Raw genomic sequence first — 23,484 nt, forward strand, 5'->3', positions numbered from 1 at the left:
TTTCACAGCACTGCAAACAGGAGTGAAAAATTTAGGACATCCCAATAAAAATTCAGTTTATACAGAAATGTTCAGATATTGATGTCTATTTTTTATCTCTAGACTAGAAAGAGATTTAATTGCACTTGTACGACAAAGATAAAACATTTTACCTAATAATTATTGACATGTATTTTCTAGCCATCTAGTAATCTGACATGTTTGAGGAAAGTTTGTCCCACTCCTCACTCGTTTGATGGGTTTCTTGCATATACAGCCTCTTTTAAGTCACACCACAGCATCTCAATGCGATCATGATCTGGGCTTTGACTCAGCCCTGGATTTCAATGTCTTAATTCTCAGCCAGTCTTTATGTTTTAGCTCATTATCATGTTGCAGGGTCCAGTTCTACACCAGCTTTTAATTTTAACAGATGTTCTCACATTTTCCCCTCTGATACAGATTAGAAATGATAATGGTGAGCTGGTCAGGTCCTGCTGCAGCAAACCCTTCCCAGATCATGATATTTCAACCTCTATGCTTTACAAGTAATGTGAGACTTTTTTCCTGGAATGCTATAATTAGATTATTCTAAATATGTCCTGTTGTGGTGCGCAGTTAGTTACATTTTAGACCCATCTATCCAAGAAAACATTACTCCAGGTGTCCTGATCTACATTGCCTGTGGCAAACTTCCGTTTGGCTATTGAATATTAGTTAGAAACCAAGAGTATCCTCTTTATTTTGATTTTACAGGGTTTCACTTTCATGTTAACAGTTGCAAGAAGCTGCTGTATGCCCCGTGAAAACGCCTACTGCATCCACCTCTTCAAGATTTTTGGAAATTTTTAGCATTTTCAGCATGACTTTTAGGGTGAATTTGTTGACAGCCAGACCTGGGCATGCTGGCTGTTATGAAGGTCCTTCACTTGTAGACTGTTTCTCGTTCAGTGTCTCTTTGGATCTTAACATTGGGTTCACCCCCACTTCAACAGTGAGGATCACACTAAACTAAATATCTGAGGTTTGGACCTGATACGATATCTCTGTGTCTGATTTTAGCCATTTTAATAGGGTATGAAAGCGGGAGTCCCAATCTCATCCTCACCACAAGTGGCATGTTTTTAAAATCACATTTAAAAATTTTAACAGGTATTTTCATAAGTTTTAATTGTTTGCCAATTGTATTTGAATTTGTCAATATTGCTGATATTTAATATCCATATGTCCCAATATGTTCGAGGAACAAATGGGGGCTCATGGTGTTCTAATTTGACTGTATGCACAGAATAGGTCTGTCCAGGGTGATTTGAATATTTGCCGCTCTCATAAAAAAACTAGAGAAACTATAAACTAGGTCCAAAAACACAGATAATATATTCACCTGCTCTAGACAGAAAAAAAAAAAAAAAAAACACAATTGGAAAAAATCACACATAATTCAGATAAAATACGATTCATTTTAGTTATTAAAAAAGCATTGTCTGTATCATCACAATCAAAGTTAGGAAATGGATGAAATTCTTAATAAAAACATTGTCAAAAAATGACTTGAGAGGAAGAATAATATGGCACAAACCTAAAGATATGACATCTCACAGGACAAAGCCAAACAATTCAAATCAAACCAAACAAAACATTTAATTTCTGCAGGCCTAGAGACTAAGCATAATGTATGCTTATAAAGTGCTTTAATGTATTATAGACTAAACAGTTATATTAACTATGATGCCAGAATAATTTTGGAAACAGTTGAAAGATGAATGGAATCATATTAATTACAATCTTTATCAGATGAAAATAAGCCACATGTTATAGCAATAAATATTCTATCAACAGTGTATCAGATATATTTTCTTCATCACTAAATGATGAAGCAAAAAACAAAAAATCCACAATTGTACAAATTCCAGGGCACTCCAAGACATTAGATCCCACCCAGAGCATTAAGTGGGTCATCAAATATGTTGATGGAATCTGGTGCATTACTGGTCTCCTTGGCTGGTGGAGTTGTCTTTGATTTATCAGGCGCCTTCGGCACTGGCTTTGCTGTGCTTGTTGTAAAAATGTCATCTTTGAAGGGCAGAGAGGTATAAAAATGTTAAAATATGACAAATAAAAATACCAAGCAACACATACAATCTTCAGAAACTATACAGTGGCTCACAAATGTACCTTTTTTGATCTCACGTTTTAACCTCAAAGATCAATGTATTTTATTGAGATTTAATGTGACAGACCCACACAAAGTAGTGTATAATTGTGAAGAGGAAGGTAAATTAAACATGGCTTCTGGAGGCTTGGATGGTTAGCATTTGTGCCAAAACCTTTCCACTTTTGGATGATGGATTGAACAGCGCTCAATGAGATGTTCAAAGCTTGTAATAATCCTGCTTTAAACTACTCAAGTTCTTCCCTGGCCTGTGTGCTGTGTTCCTTGGTCTTCATGATGCAGTTTGTTCTCTAACAAAACGTTGATCCCTTGATAGAACAACTGGATTTTCACAGAGGTTAAATTACAACTAGCTGGACTCTGTTTGCTAAGTATGTGACTTCTGACAGAAATTTCATCAATGGGTGTCATAGTAAAGGGACCCAAATAAAAATGGACGCCACACTTTTCAGATCTGGTTTTGACTATTTTGTTTAACTATCACACTATGGGTTGGCTTATCACACAAAATCACCATAAAATAAGAGTTTGATAGGACATGGACTCCTTTTTTGAACATTCTAACTCGACTTTGGCAAAGCACTGTGGATGTGTTACACCTCATTGCTGCTTACCCATGTCGTCATCAAATATTGACTTGGTCTCTCCTTTTAACTTGGACTTCTGTTTTGGTTTAAAAGTGTCTGTCAGGTCAGCAAAAATGTCCACATTATCAAACAAGGTAGGATCAATGCTTTTCTCTTTGAGTGTCTTGTCAACTTTAGGCACAATGCCGGCTTCGTCCTGCAACAGAAATGAAGAAAGCAAGAAAAGGGATCAAACCTAACCTGAAGGACAGATAAACCTTACGAGAATTACCACAAATAAAAAGGTATAACTACCTGAAAAATGTCCTGTTTTAAAAAACTGCCATCATTCTTAATTTCCTTCTTAGGTTTGGACGTGGTAGTGGCACTGCTGTTAAGTCCAAATATGTCATCGTCATCATCTTCCATAAAGGGCGAGGCCTTAGCTTTCTTCGTCGCTGATCGCGGCTTAACATTTTGGAAAAGATCATCAGTGTGGTCATCAAAAATAGATGGAAGGGTGCTGGGATCTTTGTCCTCCTTCAGTCTTGTCCCACCACTGGCCTGTGGATCACTGGTCTTCTTGGCATCTCTCGGGGAGGGCTTGTTACTGACCGCTTTAGGCCCAAAGAGAATGTCTGAGCCAAAGAGGTCATCTTCTTCTGGTTGTTTCTTTGTACTGCTGCTGTTCTTACTGGAGTCTTTCATTACTACATTTGTCGATACTGGCAGTGACAGCTCAGAGGGTCTGGAGGAGCTTAGGGAGGAAGAAGGCTGTGAGGGTAAGGGCATCGGTGAGGGTGAAAGTTCAGATGAGTAAGGTGATGTTGGGCTAATGGGTGTGAGGCTGGTCTTGTCTGATGGAGGTAACACTAAACTGGAAACACTGGGATTTGGCCCAAAAATGTCTCCTCCTTCACTCTGATTTGTGTCCCCTATCGACTTTTTGGCCGCCTGCTGCCTCGCTGCTCTGGACTGGGGTCTCCGAAGAGCCGAACCTTTTGCACGGTCCTGCGTGGGGAGATTTTTGCTATTATTGCAGCAGATGTACAGGTCCTTCTCAAAATATTAGCATATTGTGATAAAGTTCATTATTTTCCATAATGTAATGATGAAAATTTAACATTCATATATTTTAGATTCATTGCACACTAACTGAAATATTTCAGGTCTTTTATTGTCTTAATACGGATGATTTTGGCATACAGCTCATAAAAACCCAAAATTCATATCTCACAAAATTAGCATATTTCATCCGACCAATAAAAGAAAAGTGTTTTTAATACAAAAAACGTTAACCTTCAAATAATCATGTACAGTTATGCACTCAATACTTGGTCGGGAATCCTTTTGCAGAAATGACTGCTTCAATGCGGCGTGGCATGGAGGCAATCAGCCTGTGGCACTGCTGAGGTCTTATGGAGGCCCAGGATGCTTCGATAGCGGCCTTTAGCTCATCCAGAGTGTTGGGTCTTGAGTCTCTCAACGTTCTCTTCACAATATCCCACAGATTCTCTATGGGGTTCAGGTCCGGAGAGTTGGCAGGCCAATTGAGCACAGTGATACCATGGTCAGTAAACCATTTACCAGTGGTTTTGGCACTGTGAGCAGGTGCCAGGTCAAGCTGAAAAATGAAATCTTCATCTCCATAAAGCTTTTCAGCAGATGGAAGCATGAAGTGCTCCAAAATCTCCTGATAGCTAGCTGCATTGACCCTGCCCTTGATAAAACACAGTGGACCAACACCAGCAGCTGACACGGCACCCCAGACCATCACTGACTGTGGGTACTTGACACTGGACTTCTGGCATTTTGGCATTTCCTTCTCCCCAGTCTTCCTCCAGACTCTGGCACCTTGATTTCCGAATGACATGCAGAATTTGCTTTCATCCGAAAAAAGTACTTTGGACCACTGAGCAACAGTCCAGTGCTGCTTCTCTGTGGCCCAGGTCTGGGGAATGCGGCACCTGTAGCCCATTTCCTGCACACGCCTGTGCACGGTGACTCTGGATGTTTCTACTCCAGACTCAGTCCACTGCTTCCGCAGGTCCCCCAAGGTCTGGAATCGGCCCTTCTCCACAATCTTCCTCAGGGTCCGGTCACCTCTTCTCGTTGTGCAGCGTTTTCTGCCACACTTTTTCCTTCCCACAGACTTCCCACTGAGGTGCCTTGATACAGCACTCTGGGAACAGCCTATTCGTTCAGAAATTTCTTTCTGTGTCTTACCCTCTTGCTTGAGGGTGTCAATAGTGGCCTTCTGGACAGCAGTCAGGTCGGCAGTCTTACCCATGATTGGGGTTTTGAGTGATGAACCAGGCTGGGAGTTTTAAAGGCCTCAGGAATCTTTTGCAGGTGTTTAGAGTTAACTCGTTGATTCAGATAATTAGGTTCATAGCTCGTTTAGAGACCCTTTTAATGATATGCTAATTTTGTGAGATAGGAATTTTGGGTTTTCATGAGCTGTATGCCAAAATCATCCATATTAAGACAATAAAAGACCTGAAATATTTCAGTTAGTGTGCAATGAATCTAAAATATATGAATGTTAAATTTTCATCATGACATTATGGAAAATAATGAACTTTATCACAATATGCTAATTTTTTGAGAAGGACCTGTAGATAAAAGACAACAGGATAGAAAGCACTAAACTCCAAACCCACCTTGTGTGCACTCTGCAGAGTTGTGACCTGGACTGGTTTATCAAAGCTCACCGCCCCTTCACTCTCATCATGTCCTCCTATAGGAGTTGAAACAGGGCTGGGGCTCAGGCTGGAGCTGGATACCCCAGAGGAGGAGCTCAGGGTCCCTGACATGCTGGAAACAGCACCAGGGAGCAAAGCAGCAGGGTTGATCATCAGACTGGCCTGAACATTAAAAAGAACAATGAAAAAAATCACTTAAGGTGAAAGCTGTGTAGTTCTTTATATGATAGTGAACTGCACTTTTAGCAAGGAATTTCAGCATGTGTACAGAGCCGTGAACTAAAACTACAGATTTGTATCACATCTCTAAAGAAGCTCTCTAGAGAAATGAGAAGCTGTGGGAAGGACTGAGGATGACAATGGTGCAAGAGCAAAAATTGAACTGTTGAAACTACAAACAGCAGCAAGAAATATTTTCTTGATTAGTGAAAAAAAATGAAATAATTGTTTTAATTAGGATAGCCAGGCTGCTAAGATTTAGCTAAAGTTTGAGAATGGAAAATTGAAAAGCAGATGAAAAAAAAAAGAGGTCAGAGTAGCATTAATAAAGATCTTCCCAAAAAAGGAAAACAGAAATGAAAAGTCAGTATTAAAGGCTTTTGATTCAGTTAAAAAAAAAAAGAATTACTTGAAGTTTCCCAATCCTCGATGAGGAATCTTTAGGTTTTACAGGGCTTGGTGCTGGTTTCTGTATAGTCAAATTATATCTGGATCAGAATTTTATCAAACATAAAAAAAAAAGCTTTTTTTTTTTTTTTAGAAAACACAAAACTAAACTAACTAAACATAAAACTGAGAACAGAGGAAAGCAAATTAATGCTCCTAATTCAGTAAATTATGGCCACATAATTTTGATTGTATGAAACTGAAACAAAATTGTTTAAACAGATTTAAACTGAACTCACCTGAATTTCTGAAACAGGATCTGGGCTTGCAAGTGGAGCTTTATTAAGAGGTTTGCTTGGTTTCTTTGCTACATTCTACATAAAAAATAAATAAAGGTTTAGTATATTTTTGTTTACTACAACAGCTATAAAAAAGACACATATGCAGATTTTCTAAAAACATAAAAATTATTGTTACCAGAGGAGGAGGTGTTGCCGTTGTAGAGCTGAAAATATCATCTTCGTCATCGTCTGCAAACAAACTGTGTGCTACTGGTTTCACCGAACTGACCTTAGAGTTCAGAAAATTCAGCAAAGCAGTTTTTTTTTAAACATACAGTGGAAAACATCTGCAACTACGTACAAAAGAATGTTTTATTTGCAGAGACAGTAAATAAAAGCTTTATTAGCTTTATTGAAGAACATTGGAGAACTGTGTCAATAATTGTCACTCTGTTATGGATCGAACAAAAAATGTAACCTGCACAACTTTAGGACAAATATTTTCAATTTAAACTCTAAGGCAAGAACTTCGTGATGGCTGTTTGTTGTTGATAGTACATTCGTCTCCACTTGCTTTAAAAGCTAAATTACTTTAAACTGATGGCTGATGCTCTAACCATCGAAACATTGATTGTGCAGAGTTGTTTCTGCATCCTGAGTCTAATGTTGTTCTGTGTGAGCCTGCTGCAGGCAGGGAGTGAATCGAGGTACAGCAGATACGAGATGAGGGATAAAGTTGCAGCTTAATGCATTCTGTCACGTCTAACTTTTCTCATACTGGTAAGTAGGGTCAAAATAACACCACATATGTAATAGAACTGCTGGGTGTAGTTTGTTATTATTTTGTAAGCTGGCAAACTTAAAGAACAACAGAATTGTGGTGCTATGAAAGTGGCCACAACTAAGAACGTGGCGCTAATGGGACACTTTTAAGTCAAAATTTCAGACTCGTTTTGCTTTCTGACAACTAAAGCAAGAAAATAGGTCATTGTGAGCAGATCCATTGGGGCATCATTCATAGTAGTAAAGACGCTGCTACGACTCGTAGGGACACGAATCATCACAGCATCACACCATCTCAGCAGGACAAGTCCAAACTACAAAGGACAATTAGGTCTGCATAAAGGATCATTGGGGCTGACCTTCCCTTGATCCGGGACTTGTACAGGTCTAGGGTCAGGTAAAAGGCTGCTAACATCTCGGCAGACCCCACACATCCAGGACACCAACTGTTTAGGCTTTTACCTTCAGGTCAACACTACAAAGCTCTATTTGCAAAAACCAGCAGACACAGAGACAGTTTTCCCCTCAGGCCGTCTTTCTGATTAAAACAAGGAACACAACCTGCCTTTCTTTTTTTATCTTAATATAAATAAATGGCTGTACATACACATACATAGTGTTCCTTAATCCTTTATTTTATTTCCTGTAGAGTTTATACATTTATGCTTAATGTCTGTACGCTGCGAGTGCTTGAAACCCAAGTCCAATTTCTTGTTTGTGCACAAAGTCTTGGCCGGTAAAGTGGATTCTGTTTCTGAGGAGAGAATTAAACCGATGGAAAAGAGGTGACCAATGATGCAAAACGCAAAATCATTTTCTAACTGGCATAAAACTTGATGGCGTACATAAAGGAACAAGAATTTGTTCATACTGGAACAGGTAATTTAGTTCAGAATGTTTAGGTGGTTAAATATGACCCCTGAACTTGGAACTAGTTCTTGTTAAGGGAGTGCTTGCACAACAATGAAACATAAGTCCTGACCTCAGTTTCTGTTGCGGCTGCAAAGAGATCAACATCAGGGTCGTTGTCCTTCTGCTGTGTGTGACTAAACAACAGCTCTTCATCCTGGAAAACCCCGGTGCTCTTTTTCTGCTGTTGGTCCTCTGCAGGCTGTGGGAAAATGTTACATTTCAAATGCAGAAGCTACACAGAAATGCAAATGAATCAATTTTCACCGCATTCTGTGGTCTAGTACAAAGCAGACAAACCTTTGTTGCCTTTCCTCCCATGGACTTACTGGCCATGAATATTGGATCGTTCCATTCTGACTCGTCTTCTTCATCCTCGTCAAACAGACTGACAGTTTTTGTTTGGCCTTTCTCTTCCTTCTTTTCCTCCGTGCTAAACATTGGTGGTGGGCTGCCTTTAGAGAGGAAGATGTCATCCTGGTCTTCATAATCCAGAGGACCCTTAGTCTGCTTGCTGCTCAGAACGTCGATACCACCAAACAGACTGACTGCTCCAGCAGGCTTCTTTCTGATTTCAGTGGTGTTCTGTGATGGCAAAGTTGGCAGCGATTCAGGTTTCTTTTCAGCTGGTTTCGGCTGCACTTGTGGCTTGTCCTCTGCAGGGGCCTCAAAAACCGGAACCTCCTCTGACCTTGGGGAGGACTGCGGGGTGGCAAAGGGCATCTGGAAAAATTACAAATAATAAAACACCTGTGGAGGATACACATATCTGAGCTTTCTAAGTCAATAACTGCTTCCTCTAAAGTTCCTTGAGAGTATCTTTGATGGACATTTTAGGTTTGTGTTACCACAAGTTATACCACGTCAACGTTAAAGTGCATTAAAGTGCTCTTATATGAAAAATCTTTTGGTAATTTAGACATTTAGGTCTGGAAAAAAAAAAAAAAAAACATGCATGAAACGGTTTTATCTACAGGAATAGTTTATGTACTTGGTTTCTCCCAAAGTCTAAAGAATTTGGTGGAAAAACATGAAAAATAATGTAATCCAGTTTTGTTTTTGGATGTTTAGCACAACTTGGTCATATGTTTTGATTAATAAAATCCTTATTTCTAGAGCACTTTTTATGCCAAATAAAAGGTAACATAAAAAGTCAACACCAACAAGAAAACAAAGAAACAAGTTAAACAAGGTAAAGCATAGAAAAGAAAATGTGCATGGAACAGAGAAGTTGTTGGTTTAAGACGGGTCTAAACCTGCGGCTCTGAAGCTGCAAGTGACTCTTTAGACTTTCCACAATGGCTCTTAATAACTATGGCAGAAGACGATAAAGAACCAACTACTGATTTTAAATATATAGTACAGACCAAAAGTTTGGACACACCTTCTCATTCAAAGACTTTTCTTTATTTTCATGACTGAATATTGTAGCTTCACACTGAAGGCATCAAAACTATGAATTAACACATTTGGAATTATATATTGAACAAAAAAGTGTGAAACAACTGAAAATATATCTTATATTCTAGGTTCTTTAAAGTAGCCACCTTTTGCTTTGATTACTGCTCCACACACTTTTGGCATTCTGTTGATGAGCTTCAAGAGGTAGTCACCTGAAATGGTTTTCTAACAGTCTTGAAGGATTTCCCAGAGATGTTTAGCACTTGTTGGCCCTTTTGTCTTCACTCTGCGGTCCAGCTCACCCCAAACCATCTCGATTGGGTTCAGGTCCTGTGACTGTGGAGGCCAGGTCATCTGGCGCAGCACCCCATCACTCTCCTTCTTGGTCAAATAGCCCTTACACAGCCTGGAGGTGTGTTTGGGGTCATTGTCCTGTTGAAAAATAAATGATGGTCCAACTAAACGCAAACTGAATGGAATAGCATGCCGCTGCAAGATGCTGTGGTAGCCATGCTGGTTCAGCATGCCTTCAATTTTGAATAAATCCCCAACAGTGTCACCAGCAAAGCACCCCCACACCATCACACCTCCTCCTCCATGCTTCACAGTGAGAACCAGGCATGTAGAGTCCATCCGTTCACCTCTTCTGCGCCGCACAAAGACACGGTGTTTGGAACCAAAGATCTCAAACTTGGACTCATCAGACCAAAGCACAGATTTCCACTGGTCTAATGTCCATTCCTTGTGTTCTTTAGCCCAAACAAGTCTCTTCTGCTTGTTGCCTGTCCTCAGCAGTGGTTTCCTAGCAGCTATTTTACCATGAAGGCCTGATTCACACAGTCTCCTCTTAACAGTTGTTCTAGAGATGTGTCTGCTGCTAGAACTCTGTGTGGCATTGACCTGTTCTCTAATCTGAGCTCCTGTTAACCTGCGATTTCTGAGGCTGGTGACTCGGATGAACTTATCGTCCGCAGCAGAAGTGACTCTTGGTCTTCCTTTCCTGGGGCGGTCCTCATGTGAGCCAGTTTCTTTGTAGCGCTTGATGGTTTTTCCGGCTGCACTTGGGGACACTTTCAAAGTTTTCCCAATTGTTCAGACTGACTGACCTTCATTTCTTAAAGTAATGATGGCCACTCGTTTTTCTTTACTTAGCTGCTTTTTTCTTGCCATAATACAAATTCTAACAGTCTATTCAGTAGGACTATCAGCTGTGTACTGTATCCACCTACTGCACAACACAACTGATGGTCCCAACCCCATTTATAAGGCTTGAAATCCCACTTATTAAACCTGACAGGGCACACCTGTGAAGTGAAAACCATTTCAGGTGACTACCTCTTGAAGCTCATCAACAGAATGCCAAGAGTGTGCAGAGCAGTAATCAAAGCAAAAGATGGCTACTTTGAAGAACCTAGAATATAAGACATATTTTCAGTTGTTTCACACTGTTTTGTTCAGTATATAATTCCACATGTGTTAATTCATAGTTTTGATGCCTTCAGTGTGAAGCTACAATATTCATAGTCATGAATAAAAAAGAAAACTTTTTGAATGAGAAGGTGTGTCCAAACGTTTGGTCTGTACTGTAGATATAAAAACAAATGCAGGTTTTAGCAGTGTATCAGTTTCTTCATTGAATAATTGCATTGAATTTTTATAACAGAATGACACGAAGTACAACTAATACGTTTTGTCTTGTATTAGTTTGGAAGCTTGTTTTTTGTTTATATTATTTCCACAAATATTAACATCTTGTACAAGAAAATGTATCCAATGCTCTTTGTTTTATTTTAAAGTCTCAAAATAGAAATAAAACTGGTTCTTCAAATTATTTTTTGTTCTAAAAGGTCATGTAACATTTGTGACTCTAAACATGTTTTATTTAGCTGGATTGTGGGCAAAAATGGGCATCTTTTTGCATGAATTGCAACATTAATGTGGCGGAGAGTCCGCTTCTGATTGGTTGATCGGCACCTGGTGATGACTCCTTTCTTGGAAGCTGCTGGCTCCAGGTGAGTGTCTGACAGAGACTGAAAAAACGTTAAATTTCTCCCTCCTTATTTACCTTCAACTTATCTCTGTTTTTCAGTTTACCGTTAGGTCTTGGAACATCAATTTTCTTTCTGTAAAACCCCTTCATTTATGTTCCTGAGAGTCCAGTAAAATGTTAATGAAAGTTAAACCAGCAGGATAAAATTAACGAATTGAAAGGAAAGAACTCATCCTTCACACCAATTTCTGATATATTATGAAACTCATTATGATACTGATTATTTACGCACATTAATACACTTAACAGTTTATCATGACTATAAGTGTTTGTGTAAGTTGAATAGAACTGCCTTTAATCACAGATAAACAAAAAGATATCCATTCACTCACTTTAGTTGGAGCTTCAGTGTTTGTTTGAACTGCAGGTTTATTGCCAAACAGAGATTCCTTTCCCTCATCATCTCCCTCGTCCTCAAAAAGGAGAGCAACCCTCTGGGGCTTCTTCTGACTTCATGAAGAGCAACAGAACAAGAGGATGGGTAAGGATTTGAAACACTATACTACATCAAAAGTTACTTTAAACAAATGTAACTTTAGCCAGAAAAGTGCTGCTTTGCTTTCAGGTTATAAATTAATGAAATTATTTACAACTTTACATACCTTAAGATCTTTGTCTGGGCAAACAGGTCATCATCATCCTTGTCTTTAAATAGACTGCTCTTCTGAGATATTTTAGGACTTGGGAGATTTGACGGGGCACTGGCGCTGGTTTTTATCCCTCCCGTTTTATTTTCTGCCTTTGATGTGCTACTTTTTGAATTTATCCACTGATCCTGTCATTTCAGAAAATAATATAGTTCAAATTTAGGAAAATACTGATGTTGAACAGAAACAAAATTATTTTTTGTATTCTTATACCTCGTCATCACTGAAAAGGGAGCTAGATGCTGCTTTGGTCGACTGTGAAACAGAGACTTTAGCTTGAGAAGGTTTAACTTTAGATTTGGCAGCAGATGCAAACAGATCCTGTAAGGTAAAACACATACATGTAGTGATGTCACCTAAAACAAAGTGGATTTTAATTTTTGCTATAATAAAATTGTTATCACCTCTTCTTCTTCCTCATCATCAAATAATGACACAGGAAGCTTGCTGGTTTCACCCAGACTTGGAGGTTCAGGTTTAGACTGGCTCTTAGTGATACCTGAAAATAACTGAAGCCAAAGAAAGCATGTGACTTAAAATGCAATCAGATTTATCTTTTTTTTCTACTGAGAACAGTACCTGAGGCTCTTCATCATCAGAGAACAGGCTTGTGCTCTGAGGTTTTTCAGCTGGCTTAACAGGAGCTTTTCCAACATCAGCAGCAGGAGAAATCTGAAGTTGTACAAAAACACAGAGTTGTGAACTCAAACCTTTTATTGAATAAACATGGTTTAAAAAAAAACAAAAAAGGATTCAATTGTGAGGAACAAAACCATGTTTAAATAAACAGCGCAGTTGTTTATTTGTGGTGTCCCCCAAGGCTCAATCCTTAGTCTTATTCTTTATTTTCCCTTCCTCTTTGTTTGGGAAAGTATTTTTACTCTCAGATTTATATACCTTAAAAATGTTAAAAGTAATCCTCTCTGACACCTCTACCGAGATACCTCAAAAACATGAAGGACTAAATGGCTCTTTACTTTTTACATTTAAATGAAGATAAAACTGAGGTCATGTTTGTCAGCCTCCTAATGCTTCTTCATCAGAACTTGGTCTGGTACAATCACGTGTTAAACCTTTGTTTTAAAATAGACACCAATTTTAAACCCAATATGCAGATTAATTCTGTTGCAAATCCAGCTTTTATCAGCTAAGGCGTTTAGCTAAAATTCAATCAGGTTTTATCTTCGGAAAATTTTGAGTGTGATTATTGCTTAAATTACGAATTGGCTGCACTTTGAAAATCTTACAGTTAGTACAAAATGCAGCAGCTCGACTTTTAACACGAGCACGTCAACATGCTTGTTAGGTTGTATACCCCATCCAGAGCACTACGGACAGCTGATCAGTCTCTCCCTGTTATTTCTACAAGAAAATAAACCACAGGTAATCAAGTTTTCTACATGTTGGCATCCAAAGCATACAATGAGCAACCCACTGAGAAGCGTGTGCTACGGTTTGTATTTTTGTGTTTGCTAACCTTTTTTTGTCTTTTATTGTAATGTACCCTCTTATTCTTTTCAGGTTATTGAATTAAGTGTATTACCTTTTTCTTAGCATTCCAGGTTTAGAGTCTATAAAATTTTTTATTATTGTACTTTGAATATCTGGTTGTCTATGATCTATGTACAGCACTTTGGCAACCTCATGTTTTCTTAAATGTGGTCCATAAGTAAAGTGTAGACATGGTGAGGATGATTAACTCAAATTGTTATAAAGTGTTGATTTGGCAAATCTTTTTTGGCTCCACAATCAGGTTATTATGTTCATTCAGGCTTAAGTTGTTTTAGAAGAAAAACCTTTCTTGAAATGGCCTGAACACTGTGGCTACTGAAGACAATGATGCTCTTTCAGACTGAAGTTCTGCCATGAAAACAAACTAAATGTATTGGTGTTAGAGTTAAATTGGTGAACAATGGTCTATCCAGACCTCTTCGGATTTCTCAAGGTCCTCGCTGGCAGACGGCTGCCGTTTTTTCAAGCCCTCGGTTAGTAGGCTTTTAGTTGCAGGACCAAACATGGAGACAGCCCCAGCTGGCATCTAAACATGAGAATGACCGTCACCATGGTAACACTTTAAAAACATAATATAGAACACTAGTAATCTCTAAGAAATATTGTTTTTATTTACCTTTTTCTCTGGAGGTTTATCTTTCTTCTCCTCAACGTCCCTCTGGCTTTGAGTTGGAGTTGCTGCGCTGTACTTGCCACTGAATATGTCACCATCTTCATCATCATCATCATCAAAAAGGTCAATTGAATTCTTAGGTTTGGGTTTCTCCTGTACTGCTGGAAATAAAATAAATAATCAAACAGGAATCACAACCAAACCACAACTGCAGCACTTAGGTGTGCCCCTTTTTTTCTCTTACCAGAGTCTGGCTTTTTCAGCGCTTTACCACTAAAGAAATCATCGTCGTCTTCGTCATCAAACAGCCCCCCGATTCCAGCAGCACTGGGTCCGATGGCAGTTTGTTTGGGAGCTGCTTTGGTCCCGACAGCTGGGGTCCTGTTCTCTTTTCTCTCCTCTGAGTCAGAGCTTTGTCCTGAACCAAACAGGCTGTTATCTGATTGGAGAAAGCTTGTTTTAGTATAGTGAAGCATAGAAACACAATGATATACGCTGCTATTAGGATCCCTTCTACTACCTGGAAATATTGATACGGGACCCACTGGAATCTTATCAGCTTTGGATGATTCTGGATGGTAAAAGAAATGTTAACCCAAGTCTGTGTCCACTCTCCAAACCAACCTTTTTCTATTTCTAGAGTTTACCTGCTGTGCTTTTAATGCTTTCATTCATTACTCTTTTCTCTTCCAATTTAGGTTTTGGTGCCTCAGAGAAAAGATCGCCCTGTATAATGCATCAGAACATGAAACATTAATATCTGATTCCACTGCTTCTGTAATGTAGACATGAAATGAGAAAAAAAAAAAATCACATTACCTCTTCATCGTCGTCGAAGAGGCCCTTTCCACCACTGAAGAGGCCGCTTTTTCCTCCAAACGGGGAGAAGTCATCGTCATCATCATCATCATAATGATCGTCCATCTTAGGAGGCTTAAACATATCATCACTATCCTCCTCAGCCGCTGGTAAAAATTTACACCAACAGTTTTAAGTTTGATGGGTGTGTTGTGAAAACATTAATGAAACATCTAAACTTAAGGATGAAGAGGAATGATGATGACTGAGTGTCCTACCCTGTGGTTTTGTAGGCTTTGGTTCTTTTCTGTCTTTACTCTTCTTCTTAGATGCCAATGCTTCAGAATTATGAAATGGCAGAAAGAAAAGATCCATAAACATGCATGTGTAAAGATGGCAGACTTATAGGAATTGCTCTGGATGTTCACAAATGAGAGCTTTAATGCCTGGATTTCACAAAAAACTAAGCCTTAAACAGGCCTTATCAAAAGTGGGTGAAGATTTCGGTTCAGAAATGATTGTTGGACAGGTTTTAAATGTGATTTATGAAAAGGTGCGTACACTGGTCAATGCCAGCACACAAACAATCAGGTGTTGATAAATGTGGCGGCTGAAAACAGTAATTTAAATAGCTCACCTCTATTTATGCATAGTTTTAGGGGCCGTGCCCACAGAATTTGTGACATGGATGAACATAAAATTGTTACAAAAAAGTGACATCATCACAACAGATAAATATTGACACTAAAAGTAATTTAAAACCTGAAATTCAGTTGGCAATACAAATAAAGTCTGTGTGATGTTGTTTTATTACCATTCTTGCCAAAAACATGTAGGCTATTAGCATTTAACAGTGAAATATTAGAAACGCTGATAAATTCCTCTCCCTTTGACAGCCTTTAGTGCCATGTCACTTCATGTGGATGCAGAGAACCACGTTAAACCCAACTGTCTAGTGTAGAAAACCTAATTTCACTCACATTCTTAGGCATGTACAGCATAGTTACAAAGAGGCACCTGCACCAATGATATCCTTACATATACCTTCTCTTTACATATGCTGGAAATTGTCTTGTGAGGTTTAATGATACGCCAATAATTAGCAATTAATCGCATGAGCACGTTTGGATTCATATTGTGAAACTGCTTTAAGTAAAACTGCCATCCTCGTGAGAAACCCTGAGCTCATCCACGGCTGTCTAAAAATACTTCCTATCATAAAAAAGTAGTTTTTTTAACCAGTATCCACCATAAGCTCAAATAAACATACAATGTTTTTTTATTTTCTGCTCAAGCCCTCATGTTTAGGCTACTGCAATGAAACCCTTCCATAGCATATGAGACATTTATGCAATCGGCTCTAATTTTCCAAGTAAACAAAGAAAACTCAATAATCAAATATAATCCATGATAAACATATCACTAGAAACCTTGTGCTGCAAAACATGATTTTGCATGAGTGCGGCTGACAGGTGCAAAGGGCTAAACACGCCACAAATGGTGTAACATGCTGCAAACGCATGAATGATGCAAACTCCAAAGCACAAAAACTAACAAATACAACAGAAAAACGCTGCAAAAGAAAATCCTGCAATTACCACAAACAACAAGATAGACAAGCTCCAAGTGCACTCCATAAAAACTGAGGAGCACCAGACTAGGGGGAGTCAACCACCAAGTCATTTGTGACCAAACCCTCAGTAAAGACAGTAACAGGATGGCAAGAAAATTGGAGGGAAGAAATAAAAGGTACGTTTTTCTTCACATCTTTTTTAAAACACGTGACCGTAACCAGTTACAATATTAAAGAACAGCAGCATATTTACGTAGATAATATTAGCCTGCCCCTAGTGGTCTGGGGCACATCCGTTTTGTGGAACGAGCTTGCAGCTTTTTGTTAACTTGCTGTTGTTTTTATTATTTTTTTTATTTTATATTTGCAACATTTTTCCTTTTGTTTCTGTCTATATTCTGAGATTGCAGCCTTTTCCTTTGCAGCATTTTTCTGTTGCATTAGACGAAGTGTTTTGTGTGTTTTGGTGTTTGCATAAATTATATGTTTGCAGCACGTTTAGCTGTTTGCGCCCCTTAGACTAATAATTATGCAACAGAGCTTGGTCTCCCAAGCTGCAAAACAGGTCTACACTGACAAACATCCATACCCAATCTGAAATTGTGTAAGGAACAGTGTAAAAAAAAATTGACGTATCCCAAAAGTGTGTGAAAATGACCAAACGTGTGATACATGGGGGCCAATGAGATGCATAGTTGGAAATCTACAGTGGGATGATGTCCTGTATAGTAGCTGGTAATGACAGGGACTTACATGCACGGTCTCCATCAGGCCGGGGAACTTGTTCCCCCTTAATTCGGGCAGCTAACTCATCAGCAAAGGACGAAGGGCCTGTGATCTGTGTCATACAAAATATCAGGAGTTATTCTTAATCTGACTTATTTGACACCTAAAGTATATTTTTCTAACTCAGATACTTTAGGCCGATGCAGCCATATTATTTTGTGTAAGCCAACAATACCTTAGCAACATCTTCATCTTCGTCAGATTTTTCAAATAAGTCTGAATTCTCATCCTCTTCTTCATCTTCTTCAAAACTATCCACAGACGACTTCTAAATGGAAGCAAAGACAAAATGTCAAACTTCATTGCTTTATGTGTTAAGTTATTGTTTTAAATGCAGGCAGAACAATTATTTGAGATACCTTCTGAATATTATTGTGAGCTTCATGCTCCTCTTGGGAAAAGTCATCATCTGAATGCTGTTAAAAATAAGCTTTTTTTAGTGTTTCCAGAAAAAAAAAAAAAACACGACAAAATGTGGAATAATACAAGACAAATTATCTCACAACTTCGTCTCTATCATCTTCGCTGTCGATGACACTGTCCCTGTCACTGTCAACTGACATTTCTGAAAATGACATTAGGATCATTAACGCAACACTGCACACACGGTGGTACAGACCGAACCGCTGTAAGAGTCTTACCATCGCTTGACAGGTCACCAAGTCCTACATCATCTTGCTCCATGAAAGCTTGAGAGCCAATCAGATACGGAAGTGGCCTGTCCACATAGAGATCCTAAAAAGAAAATAAGTAACAGGCATGCAAACTCTATCCCATTCATTCCAGTCAGAATTGCAATATTGTCTTTCAGAGTAACAACGCACCTTAGGTTCCAGGATGGCCTCTACTCTGTCCGGGATTTCCTCGTCCTCGGAGTCAGAGTTCCCTGCTTTGATGTCCAGATGCTCAAAGGCCGACTCCAGTACTTTTAGACCGTAACTAACAGCTTCCTGCATCTTGGGAATCAACTCTGCCTCTTTCTGCTCTCGAGTCTTCTCCTGAAGTTAGTAAATGGATAAATAAATGTGGAAATACTTGCAAATGTAGTTGTACCCCTTAAACCTTTTCCCATTTTGTCATGTTGCAACCAAGACTTTAGTGTATTTTACTGGGATTTTATGTGATAGACCAACACAAAGTAGCTCATAATCATAAAGCGAAAAAGGATACATGGTTTAATTTTTTTTCCTATTAAGAAAATGCAAATGTGACTTGCTTTTGTATTTAGCCTTGTTTTCGATGATACCCCTGATTAATTTTAAAATCCAGTGCAACCAACTGTCTTCGGAAGTAGAGGTGAGATTTTTTCACCATATAAACAGTTGTTCAGTGAAGTATCAAAGTTTGTAAGAGAACATTAGTGAACAAACACATGTACCATGAAGACTAGGACAGGTTTAGGGAGAAAGAAGAGGAGACCTTTAAAGCAGGGTTAGTCAAGCACCTCACGTATCTTGCCTTTATGAAATAAAATAAGAATTGCAGTGGTAATAAAACTGAAACTATACATGATATATGTATGCACCACTTTGTGCTGGTCTATCGCATACAATTCCAATTGAATATATTCACATTTGTGGTTGTGACGTGCCAAACTGTGAAAAGTTCAAGCGCTATGAATACTTTTACAAGGTTCAAGGATGTTGAGAGATGTTGCCTGGTTTGCTTGAAGTTAAGGTACCTGCTCAGGCTGCTTCTCTGGAGCATCAGCCTTTGGGATCGTCTCCTCCACTTCTTCATCATACACTCTCTGTAACAGAACAGGATGCACTGAATTATAATGTGTCCACTCCAAAGGAGCCTAAACACTGTTAATGCTGTAAACTACATTAAGGAGATACATTACATTTTCTATAAATTGTGTATTGGAAAGCATTAAAAAGTCATTGAAGACAGAGTGCAGACGGCTGTCAGTGGCCTTGGTGTCCCGGATAAGGCTGTCCAACTGCTTTTCAATCTCGTGTGTCTTTGACAGCATTCTCTGAGAGAAATCTTGAAGGAAGAGGAAGAGCTGTAAAACAAAAAAGAAAAAGCTGTTAGGAAAACAGGATCCGTCACAAAAATTACTAAAAGCACATTTAATAATGTTCTGAAGCAGTGTTTCTCTAATACTTTAAAACTACAACAACATGAAGAGCTTACCCCTGAGTCAGCTGCTAAGGACCAGCTGGCACTGTGTTGTCGTATTTCCTCAAGACTCCATGGTCTCTCCCAAACCTGAGCGTCTTTGCTAAAAGTCTCACTCCTGCTTGGGCCATTTGCCATTCCAACTGGCAAAGCACTCATCTAAAAAAAAAAAAAAAAAAAAAGGAAACTTGTAATGATGGAAATCAATAATTCATGCAGATTTTTCAGTGCCTGTTAAAATATAAAGAGAAACACAAAAGTAACAGAAGAGTAACTTTAGTATACAAAAATGCCTTTTAAATGAACATAGAATACTTACTAGAGGAAATAAAGTTTGGAATGTATGGAACCATTCACAGGAATCAGAGGTCTTATAAGAGTGAGATTGGCCTCTCTATAGTTGCTGCTTGTTTTACATTACATAGAATGATCACAATGCCTTAAAAATGCAATAATTTACCCTATCTAAAAAGATCAATGGGAGGGTAAGTGATTCAGATTTTAAAACGCAGAGATGACGAATCACTGAGCTGATCCAAAACCACATGAATGTTTGAAAAACTCCTTAAACAATCAGAGAAGAATCAGAAATATCACTGACAATGTATGACTGAGAGAGAGTTTCAGTAACACATCATACATTCTTTGTGCCTTGCCTTTAACATTTTGTTAGTACAGTCACAAAGTTCAATGCATTGTATTGGGATTTTACATGATAGACTAACGCAAAGAAATGCATAACTGTAAAGTAAAAGGCCCCCTTGTTTTTCAAACTTTTTTACGACTCAAAATCTGAACAATGTGGTGTGCCTTTCTGAGACTGTATTTCAGTCTCAGTACATATACAGTACAGTTGTTCTGTGAAGGCTTCAGAGGGCTATTAAGGAACATTAGTGAACAAACAGAATCACAAAGACCAAGGAACGCAGCAGATGCATCAAGGACAAAGTAGTGGAGAGGGTTAAAGCAGGATTAGGTTGTAATATAATATTCCACACTCTAAGCATCTCACAAAATGCTGTTCGATCCATCATCCAAAAATGGAACGGGTATGACACAACTGCAACCCTACAATGGCCATCCACCTAAACTGATAGATCTGGCCAAGAAAGCACTCCTTAAAAGCAGTTGAGAAGCCCAAGGTTACTCTGGAGGAACAGGAGAGATTTACAGCTAAGGTGGGTGAATTCATTGACTATACAACTCGCTTTAAAGAGTGGAAAGATTGTTGAATTTAAAAGAAACCTACAAGACCACCCCTCTGTAGTTTTCACTAGTCATGTAGGGGTACCGGCAACTATGTAAACGAAGGTGCTCTGGTCAGATGAGACCAACATAAAACTTTTTGACCTACATGCAAAACGCTATTTGTGGTGGAATGGAATACACCATCCCCGCCATGAAACGTGGTGGTGGTAACATCATACTACTATGATGCTTTTCTTTAGCAGAGCCAGGGAAGCTTGACAAGAGTTGATGGGAAGATTGATGTGGCTAAAAGCAGCACAATCCTGTAAGAAAATCTTTTAGAGGCCGTATGAAACTAGAAACTGGAGTGGAGGTTCACCTTCACAGATGTTTTCCAGCCAATTCGACTGAGCCTAGGCTATTTTGCCACAAAAAAGGGGCAAAACCTTATTCTCTACGTGTGGAAAACTAGTAGAGACATACCCTAAAAGACTATCATACCTGTAGTGAAAGGTGACTCTACAGAGGATTGAGAAAGGGAAGACTAAATCCCACTTTTTTGTTTTAAACATATGAATCATTTTCCTTCCACTTCACAATTATAAACTACTTTGTCTTGGTCTATCACATAAAATCCCAATAAAATAAACTAAAAGCTGTATTTATATGTGAAAAAATATGACCAAGTTCAAGAGGTATTAATTTACATGTTACTGTATGCCATTCAGAAATGAAGACAACATATTCTGAAAGCCAGATATGTAGTGGGGGAAAACCAACCTGAAGAATAAGACTGACTGTGATATCAAAACAAGGAAGTCCATCATTGCTTAATAAATCCCACAGCTTTACTACCAGTAAAAGTTTAGCTCTGGGGTCAAAGGTTTAAAGCTCTTCAAAGTAAATTACATTAAAAAACAGATAACTGTGTAAAAGCTTCTAAGTCTCTGTGTTCATAATTAACTCTGTATTCTACTAGCTGTTTAACCGTGAGACGTTTTTAACAAGAACTTTACTACATGCATGATCTAAAATAACAATGACACGGTTTCCTTACCCAAAAACACAACGGAGTTGTTCTGATTTGCTGCTAAACTAGTACACTTAAAGCAAGAAAGCGCTGGCTTTACAGTGACGTTGCTAAATTTGCAAAAGGTAATTTAATACGTCCCCACGAAGTTTCCAGAATTTCTCCAGAATTTGGTTCTTTAGGGTGAAAGCGGAGGTGGGGAGGCGGGGGCTGTTTGGCTAACAGCTAGCACTTAGCTAGCCAACATCAACACTGGCTTCGGCTGTTCCGTGTTACGCTGAGGGATAAATCACTCCGCACATAAGCTTACCTTGAATATCTCTCGTCAAGCGCTGCCCCCGACGGACAACTGCGGTCAGAAACGAAGAAAAAAAATAAGATCGATTATGCAAAATTTGGCCTTTCCCTCATTGGTCTTCTGACAGGTCAGCCATGTTCTGACTGCAGACAGTCACCTGACTGCCGTTGCATAGCAACCCGGTAGAGAGGGGCGGAGCGGAACAAACCAATAATGCGGGAAGAAATCCGACAGTTGCTGCGAAATATGTGGTAAGATACAGTCCTAAAAGGAAAGGTTTTACTATCAAAGTCTTTCTTAATCCTCCTTCCGCACGTATAGAAGTCTTACTAAACATTTATTGAACTTTATCCCGACAAACACACATTTCAATTTTTATGTAACATAAAAGTAACTAAGATGTTGTGGTTCATAAAATTTCTAAATAACCTGAATATAAAACACCTTTCCAAAAAGAAGTTTAGCAACATTTGTGGAATTCAGTTTCTTCTCAAATGGGACTATTTTGGAGATGCTTTCTCCCTTTAAATTCTGCCTTTGGCAAACAGGAATTAATGCCATGGAATATATAAATGACTTTTCCCCATATGGTTACTTTAGTGTTAATGTTTAGTTTAAACATTAAGACTATATTCACCTAGAGATGGGTTTATACTATTTAAATCCAGAAACTCTTGAATATTCTAACTATTATAATATATAATAGATCTCTTCTGCCATCATCTGCTGGGGAACCAGCATCAGAGCCAGGGACTTAAAAAAGCTCAACAAGCTGATAAAAAAGGCTGGCTCCGTTCTGGGGACTCCTCTGGAACCTCTGGAGATCATTGTGGAAAGACAGATTCTTCATAAAATGAAGAACATTATGGAGAACCCTGAGCATCCTCTTCATGACAGTGTCTTCAGTCAGAGGTTTCCTCAGATCTGTTGTTAGATTGCTGTGGGGATCCTTCGTCCCCACAGCAATCAGCATCTACAACGGCTCTTTGAAGAAACCTACATGATGAGCTACAACAACATTTCATTTTCCTTCGGGATTAATAAAGTATTTTGGAATTGAATAAGTTAATGTTTTATGGTGAAATTACATGACAAAATCTGGACTCCCTGTTACACGAAAATGTGTGCACATTACAATGCTATTTAATTCCAGTACAACAGGTGATTTACAGATACTATAAAACTCTTGAAATACGTCAGATCTCAGACTGGAGAAAAGGCAATTCTTACTACTCCTTTCTAAGTTAACCTGAACCGGAAACAAATACATGGAGAGGTACAGACAAGGTAATTTTTCAGTTTTTCATTTCAGAAAGTGAATCTCATATAGAATGATTACACACATAGAGTGAAATAGAGTGAAGTGTTAACTTCTGATATTGGTTTACAGCAAATTAAAACTCTAAAATTAACAATTGTTTTATTGAAAAATGTCTGAGGTGTAGAATATTAATAAAGT

The 23,484-nt window shown here is 38.7% G+C and overlaps 1 protein-coding gene across 3 annotated transcripts; it reads right to left on the reverse strand.

Annotated features, from left to right (window-relative positions):
• Positions 1–1,419: 1,419 nt before the first annotated feature.
• Positions 1,420–22,195, reverse strand: washc2c (WASH complex subunit 2C). Of its 3 annotated transcripts, none has more exons than XM_047352163.1 (31): positions 22,038–22,195; positions 19,525–19,668; positions 19,229–19,393; positions 19,064–19,132; positions 18,207–18,380; positions 18,024–18,117; positions 17,886–17,947; positions 17,742–17,798; positions 17,558–17,650; positions 17,350–17,434; positions 15,302–15,361; positions 15,045–15,190; positions 14,873–14,951; positions 14,746–14,796; positions 14,470–14,664; positions 14,229–14,383; positions 14,028–14,138; positions 12,680–12,772; positions 12,505–12,609; positions 12,314–12,421; positions 12,056–12,228; positions 11,786–11,903; positions 8,303–8,725; positions 8,076–8,204; positions 6,507–6,599; positions 6,329–6,403; positions 6,052–6,111; positions 5,382–5,585; positions 3,034–3,729; positions 2,767–2,935; positions 1,420–2,052 (listed from the first exon to the last, which is right to left on the reverse strand). In XM_047352163.1, the coding sequence occupies exons 2-31, from the start codon at positions 19,666–19,668 to the stop codon at positions 1,907–1,909; spliced, it is 4,332 nt and encodes a 1,443-aa protein (XP_047208119.1). In that variant the 5' UTR covers positions 22,038–22,195; the 3' UTR covers positions 1,420–1,906. The 3 variants fall into 3 exon arrangements, with proteins under 3 accessions (XP_047208119.1, XP_047208118.1, XP_047208120.1); XM_047352162.1 differs by having other exon boundaries at positions 14,229–14,386; XM_047352164.1 differs by lacking the exon at positions 6,052–6,111 and having other exon boundaries at positions 14,229–14,386.
• Between the last annotated feature and the right edge of the window lie 1,289 nt (positions 22,196–23,484).

This window comes from Girardinichthys multiradiatus, chromosome 22, assembly GCF_021462225.1.
Source record: "Girardinichthys multiradiatus isolate DD_20200921_A chromosome 22, DD_fGirMul_XY1, whole genome shotgun sequence".
Lineage (NCBI taxonomy): Eukaryota > Metazoa > Chordata > Actinopteri > Cyprinodontiformes > Goodeidae > Girardinichthys > Girardinichthys multiradiatus.

Excerpts from the sequence above, each read along its gene's own strand:
- washc2c (XM_047352162.1), bottom strand. The coding sequence starts at position 19,668 with ATGAGTGCTTTGCCAGTTGGAATGGCAAATGGCCCAAGCAGGAGTGAG. Across the intron at positions 11,904-12,055 it reads GCCCAGACAAAGATCTTAAG|TCAGAAGAAGCCCCAGAGGG; the intron begins GTATGTAAAGTT and ends CTCTTCATGAAG. Across the intron at positions 5,586-6,051 it reads CGAGGATTGGGAAACTTCAA|GCCAGTCTGATGATCAACCC; the intron begins GTAATTCTTTTT and ends TTTAATGTTCAG.